General features: G+C 48.4%; 1 protein-coding gene across 1 annotated transcript; it reads left to right on the top strand.

Moving 5' to 3' along the window:
• Positions 1 to 3,674: 3,674 nt before the first annotated feature.
• On the top strand, positions 3,675 to 7,241 carry LOC145793427 (uncharacterized). The gene has a single exon (XM_082876251.1). It carries the CDS (start codon positions 3,675 to 3,677, stop codon positions 7,239 to 7,241), a length of 3,567 nt encoding a protein of 1,188 aa, XP_082732377.1.
• The last annotated feature ends 266 nt before the right edge of the window (positions 7,242 to 7,507 follow it).

Here is a 7,507-nt window from a genome sequence, read left to right as displayed (position 1 = left end):
CCACATCACCAAAACCCCACCCACGTGGCAGACCAATAAGGCACCACGTCGGGCATGTCGTATGTTTACTACATGGCGAGCCCTACGGGCGTCATGTGCCAAGGCAACCAAAACTATATGCTTAGCCTAAGCGGGAGCATATATACAAGCCCAAATATATCTAGATATGAAGAGCCCTGCAACAGGCAGCACCATGGCCCCGCAGGGCCCATGGTCCTTCATACCTAGCTCCAAGGCCAAACAACAATACAATTAGCCCCCGGCTCACTTGTACTTGGATTGATAAACAATGGCTCTCCTAAACATTGAGATAGGCCTGCGGCCCATTCTCTTACTTGATCGCTAAGCAGGTCCCTTTCTTAAACATTGAGCTAAGCCCGCGGCCCATTCTCTTACTTGGTCACTTGGAAGCGAGCCCTTGGCTCTCTTAAACACTAAGGTGGGCCCTGGCCCATTTATCTACTTGGATGCCTGGGTTGGGAGCAGGACCCAGGCACTACTGCTCGGGATCATCAGAGGATACTGGACTGGGGGCTGAGGTCATCGGATCGTCGAGATAGTTGTCTTCTTGCTATGACAACTCTATTTCGACCAGGCTTGGAGAAGAGGCAACAATGACCTTACGTTCATGTCATCCGATGCATATACGAAACATTACTTTTTGCCTGCCACAAAACGTTGCTCTCCGCCTGCCGGCAAGCCACAGACGGCAGAAGGGCTTATATCACTTCTGGCAGAGTTGAGGAGAAGGAGCCACTTGTCCAACAGTTTGCTTGGGCTCCAATACTCCTGCGGCCTATATAACGTATCGTATATGCAGCGAGAAACAACAACAACAATACAACTAAGTCTTATGCTAAAACACTCTCTCATACTTTACATTAGTGTTCAAAGGTCTGTCACTGCCAACCTCTCCCTCTCCAAGCTTGCCTTGACCTCCTCCTCTCCACCTCCGGTGATCCCAAGCCATTGAAGTGCCCGCCATCTTCCCGGACTACCTCTAACCACACCGTTCACCCACATTATACTCTGCTGGGAAAGAGTGGTGCTCGCTTCGCATGGCACCTAAAAAGGACACTGGGACTGGAGTAGCGACGTCCCAAGGTGGCGGTAGGGAGATCCTGGCGGAAACCTCGGAACACAACTCCGGTGGCTCTCCGGAAGAACAATCCTCCCAACCGGTTATAACAGATCAACTACGTGTATTGACTGAGAGCGTCACCTCCCTTCAACAGAACCAACGACTCTTAATGGACGCCCTGCTAGCCTTACAAAGGGCACCTACGCTCCCATCATCATCTAACCCTCCTACATCATCTCAAAATGGCGTTCTGCCATTACCCCAAAATGGCTCAGAAGCCAACCTCGCTACGCAAAACGACTCGCGAACCCAAGCGGGAGGACAAACAGCCTCCCCGCTCCCTCCATTAGCTCCCAGCCAGACACCCCCACCACAAGTTGGGTCCATTAGTGGAGCTCCCATCGCAGTGGCTTCAACTGGCTCTCCAGCTCTTCTGGCAAATCAGAACCCGTCCCAGCCATTAACATTAGAGGTCGTAAAAGAGCACATACATAGCCTACTTCAGACAAACAAAGGTCACATCCCTGCCTCCCCAGAATTGGATCTCCGTCCTCCTTACCCTATTCACATCGCAAGTCTTCCATATCCGGCGGGATATACAGTACCCAAGTTTGTTCGCTTCGACGGACGAAAAGGGAACGCCAGGGAGCATGTTTCACGCTTTCTTGACGCCCTTGGAGCTCACCGAGAAGATCGAAACCTCCGCATGAGAGAATTCTCCAAATCTCTCACAGATCGAGCATTCTCGTGGTATGCTAACCTCGCTGCTGGCTCTATTTCTTCATGGGAAGACTTGGTAAAAAAGTTTTATATCAAGTTCTTCTATGTTGAAGAAAGGTTAACCACCCTTCATCTTATGAGGGAAACACAACGACTTGGGGAGGACATCCTCGTTTACGTCCGCCGTTTCAGGGAAAAAGCAGTAGACATTCAAGACCCAATGGAAGAACACCAACTGGTATCATTGTGCATTGAAGGAATGATCACGACTTATAAACTCCAGCTGGTCAACCACCACTTCCCTGACTTTTCCGCTTTATGTGCTGCGGCCCGAAACATAAGTGAAACAGTAAGATCAGGGGCACGAATGATAGCACCGCAACCCCACTCATGGCGACCAACAGCACCTCAACCTTCCTCATGGAGGCCTAACCGACGCAACCACGCTGTGTATGCAGCCAAGGGCTCCTCTTGGGGAAGAGAAGACCCGCAGGCAAAAAAGAGAAAGTTCGATCAAATTCCCCCGCCATTACCTATCTCAGTGAATGAGGCACAGGCACTCCTCAACGCCTGGGTGGAAGATGGAAAAGTTCACCTTCCCGAGCCAAGGCAACCTGTTAACAAAAAGGATCAAGCGCGGGCAGACTATTGCATATACCATCGTTCTGTTAAACATCCTACTACGGAATGCTGGGCACTCAAATCCTTAGTTCGAAAGATGATGTCTGAAGACGCTTTGGAGTTACCTCGCCAAACAGAAGATGTCTTGAAAGATCCTCTCCCGTGCCATAAGGATAATGGCAAGACGGTCATGATGCTTTCCCATTATGACGAGATGGAAGAGCCAATGGTGTGCGAGCTCTCTGAACTCCCAGCTCCCACTTGTCCGGACTTTGAGACTAGACGAGTGATAGCACTTAAGAAATCGGCAAAGTTCAAATGGTTCTTCAACCAATTCGGCCTGTCTGAAGCAACACGCTTTGAAGCCACCAAGGCCTTTTTAAGACTTGCAGAGCAGAATGGTGAAACGTGCATGAGCGTAAGCGGATCAGTAAGGAAAGTATTTCGAGATAACTCTTTGGCAATAACCTTTACCGAGGCCGACAAACAAGTACCATTTCCACATAACCGCCCCCTCTACGTCCCAGTATTCATCAATGGGATGGAGTTTCAAAGAGGATTCATGGATGGAGGAGCTTCACTCAATGTGATGCCTTATTCTACTTTCCAGGCGGCGGGGATCCCACAAAAGCACTTAGTCAGGCAACCCATCTCCATCACTGGTTTTGGAAGCCAAAAAATTAAAACCATAGGTCATGTCCAGTTAGACTTAGCAGTGGGACCAATTCGCTCTACTACTAAGTTTCATGTTATAGAAGCAGAGACGACCTATCAGGCTCTCCTAGGGAGAACTTGGCTTCACAGATATGCTGTGATTCCGTCCACCTACCATCAATGTGTCAAAGCAATCTACAACAATGAAGTAGTAGCCGTAGCTGGCTCTCAAAAGCCTTTTCGAGTAGATGAAGCTTACATGGCAGATGCAGTATTTTATAATCATGTCGACGAAGACGAACCTCCCCTGCCACTTCGAGGAACTCCTGTACCTGACTGGGATGACCTCTCTGAAGAAGGTTCATCACCACCTCGTAGAAAGACGTTCGCCAAATCAGAGCCCTCAAGAAAGCTCCCTAAAGTCACCAGGTTTCAAACAAAAGATGGCAGAGTGGTATATCGTTTATGACGGTGCGAGGGGTTGGCAAATGTTACCAATGCCGACCCCCAGCTAGACGACGTAGCAATTGTCCACCGTGAACTAAGTGGAGAAGATCACTGTTGCTACACCTTGTCTGCACTGACCCAACGCTCGCCAATGGCAAAGAATAAAAAAAGTAGAGACAAGAAGAGCAGAAGGAGAAGAAAAGCTGTGGCTTTTCCAGCAACAGATAAACACTCCGACAAATCCTATTGTCCCGCGGTAACTCATTTGGATGGAGCCGAAGGCTCAAAAGCTAAACTCCTCAAGGCAGCCACTTCATCTCTTAACCAAGTCCCTACCAAGCAAGATGGATTGCAAGAAGTCCGACCGGCTCCGGAGTGTTTACAGGACGGCCCTAGGCCCCAAAAACAAGAACTGGAAGAAATCAACATAGCCTCTGAAGGAGAACCCAGGCGTCCTATCTTCATTTGCAAAGATCTTCCAGCAGATCAAAGGGGGCCCCTCATCGAGTTGATCAGGAAATATTCGGACGTTTTCGCATGGACATATGAAGAAATGCCAGGATTAGATAAAGATGTTACCATGCACCGGTTGAACGTCATCCCCCTGGCTCGACCAGTCAAGCAAGGAGTAAGATTTTATAAGCCCGAGGTGGAGCTCAACATCAAGGACGAAGTGGTGAAGCTGCTTGGAGCAGGGTTTATCAAACCCATCCAACATCCCACCTGGCTTTCTAGTATCGTCCCAGTTATCAAAAAGAATGGTCAAATTCGAGTGTGCGTCGATTTCAGAGATCTAAACAAATCTTGCCCCAAAGATGAGTTCCCACTCCCAAATATAGACACCTTGATTGATTCAGCGGCGGGTCACCATATGTTCTCATTCATGGATGGCTTCAGCGGCTACAACCAGATCAAGATGGCTCCAGAGGATGCCCCAAAGACAGCATTTCGCACTCCTATAGGGAACTTTTTCTATACTGTAATGCCTTTTGGGTTGAAAAATGCGGGAGCAACATACCAGAGAGCTATGACAACCATTTTTCATGATATGTTGCACAAGTCCTTAGAATGTTACATTGATGATTTGGTGGTAAAATCCAAAGAGGAGACTAGTCACCTCAAAGACCTCCAAAGAGTTTTTGAATGTTGTAAGAAATACAGACTCAGAATGAACCCGCTTAAGTGCGCATTCGGAGTCACTGCCGGCAAGTTCCTTGGCTGTATCGTTCATCGCCATGGGATAGACCCTGACCCAGCAAAGGTCGCCGCTATCAAAAATATGCCACGACCAACCAGTCTAGACGAGTTGAGAACCTTCCTTGGTCGGGCATCTTACTTGAGACGGTTTATCCCAGCTATGGCTGAAATAACACAACCCTTCAATTCATTACTAAAGAAGGATGTCAGGTTCATTTGGAATGAGGAACACCAACAAGCATTCGAAGGAGTGAAATCAGCTTTAGCATCCCCTCTCTCCATGACTCCTCCTCAGCCGGCGAGGCCCTTACTCCTCTACATCACTTCCACGCCGAAATCAGTCGGCGCTCTGCTCGCCCAGGAAATTGACGGACTTGAACGGCCCGTGTACTACATAAGCAGAGTCATCCAAGGGGCTGAGGTCCGATATTCCCCCATTGAACGACACTGCCTCGCCCTAGTGTTCGCAGCCAAAAAGCTCCGCCATTACCTTCTTTCTTATCCCATCTATCTCATGACCAGGAGTGATCCTATCCGCTTTCTCCTCACTAGACCAGCGTTCTCCGGCAGGCCAGCTCGTTGGCTCCTATCATTAGCAGAATACGACATCACTTGCAAAGCTCCCAAGGCCATCAAGAGTCAAGCGCTTGCCGACCTCTTAGCTCACTTCCCTAGTGGAGAACATGAACCGCCTTCGGATGAATTGCCAGGTGATGAGTTCCAAGCAGCTGAAGTAAACACCGAAGGAGAATGGAGTTTGAGTTTCGATGGATCGTCCACCTCTAAAGGGGGAGGAGCTGGAATAGTCCTTATTTCCCCAAATCAAACTGAAGTCAATTTGTCATATAAACTGGATTTTAGATGCTCTAATAACGAGGCTGAATACGAAGCCCTGATATTAGGGCTTATGGCAGCACTCGACCTAGGAGTAAGTCTCCTATGTATCAAAGGCGACTCTAATTTGGTGGTCAAGCAGACCAATGGAGACTATGCTATCAAAGAGCCGCCTTTAGCCTCGTACAGAACCATTGTCCAAAGGTTGACAGACAAATTCGACATGGTAAGGATAGAACACGCTCCTCGCTCCAACAATCGACACCCAGACGCCCTCGCTACCTTGGCTTCTAAAGTAGAATTTGCGGAAGAATCAACTAAGATAGAAGTACTGAAGCGCTCCATGCCGTGCTCGGTAACAACTATTTTTCCTGAAAAAGAACCCACCGACTGGAGAGCCCCAATCATCGATGAGCTCCGCGCCCCCTCAGGTAAACTACCTTTGTGCGAAATCAAACACTTCACAATTTACCAAGGAGTCCTCTACTACAGAGGGCCTGGGGGTCTGCTAGCACGATGCATCGACTTTACCGAAGCCAAGTCTAAGCTAGAAGGGGTTCACAATCGTTCTTGCGGAACAGGAGACGTGAGCCTCTACAGGAGGCTACAACGACAGGGATATTATTGGCCTACTATGGCCAAAGAAGCAAACGACCTTCAGGGAAAGTGCACCAAATGCCAGGAATTCCCTCCAAAAGCTGAATGTAATTTCGCAGAAATCACCTCCGACTGGCGACAGGTGTATATAGACTACCTCAAAGAAGCATCATTGCCGCCAGATCGTTCTGCAGCAGCAATAATCAAGAAGCGAGCTTCGAAGTTCTTTTTACACGAAGGGCAACTTTTCAGGTGTGGCTTTGACGGGAAGCCTTTACGCTGCTTATCGGGAGCAGAGATCCATAAAGTTTTAGAACTTGCTCATGGGTCGGAGCACAAAGGCGGAGCCAAGCTATTCCAACATCTTTTGCATATAGGTTATTATTGGCCCACCATGGAAGCGGACGCCAAAATATATGCCAAACGCTGCAAACCTTGTCAAGTCCATGGTAACCTTATTCACGCACCAGCCACTGATCTGCATAGTTTGAGCTCACCATGGCCTTTCCACACATGGGCTATGGATCTTATTGGCCCCATCTCTCCACCGTCAAAGGGACACATATGGATCGTAGCGGCCACAGAGACTTACACTAAGTGGGTAGAAGCCATCCCCCTGAAGAAGGCAACAGGAGCTGCTGTCTCCAATTTCATTCGAGAATTCATTATATGTCGTTTTGGCATTCATAGAGTAATCCTGTCGGATAATGGGACCCCTTTTGTCAACCGCCAAGTGGGAAAACTCTTAGCCTCCTACGATATCACACACCATAAATCAACGCCTTACTATCCTCAGGGGAATGGACAAGCTGAAGCAACCAACAAAACACTCCTTAGAATCCTTTCAAGGACTCTCAAGGATTATCAAAGGGACTGGGCACATGTGCTTCCAATGGCGCTCTGGGCATACAGAACATCCAAAAGAAGACCAACTCAAATGATCCCATTTTCGTTGGTATATGGCACGGAAGCCGTCCTTCCAGTAGAAATTGCCATACCATCAGCTCGTATGGCCCTCCGAAGCGGAACTAGCCCGTACTCCAGGCCGTCAGAGCTGGAAGTCCTTGATGAAAGAAGGGACAAGGCCTAGACTAATCTTAGAGTTTACCAGGGCCGTATAGCTAAAGCTTATGATACTCTAGTACGACCAAGACAATTCCAAGAAGGTGATTTAGTGTTACGGGCTGCACCCCACGTCATGAGGGGAACATCAACTCACAAGTTCACACCCAAATGGCAGGGTCCTTTTGTAGTAAGGGAAGTCAATGAAAATGGCTATTGCAGAATTTCTGAGCCTGATTCTCAAACCCTCTTAAGCCCCATCAATGCAAAATGGTTGAAGGTTTACTATCCTTA

The sequence above is a fragment of the Camellia sinensis genome, chromosome 6 (genome assembly GCF_055761805.1).
Source record: "Camellia sinensis isolate YWXY chromosome 6, ASM5576180v1, whole genome shotgun sequence".
Lineage (NCBI taxonomy): Eukaryota > Viridiplantae > Streptophyta > Magnoliopsida > Ericales > Theaceae > Camellia > Camellia sinensis.
Note: the sequence above shows the minus strand (reverse complement) of the source record. Positions and strands in the feature narration are given on the sequence as shown.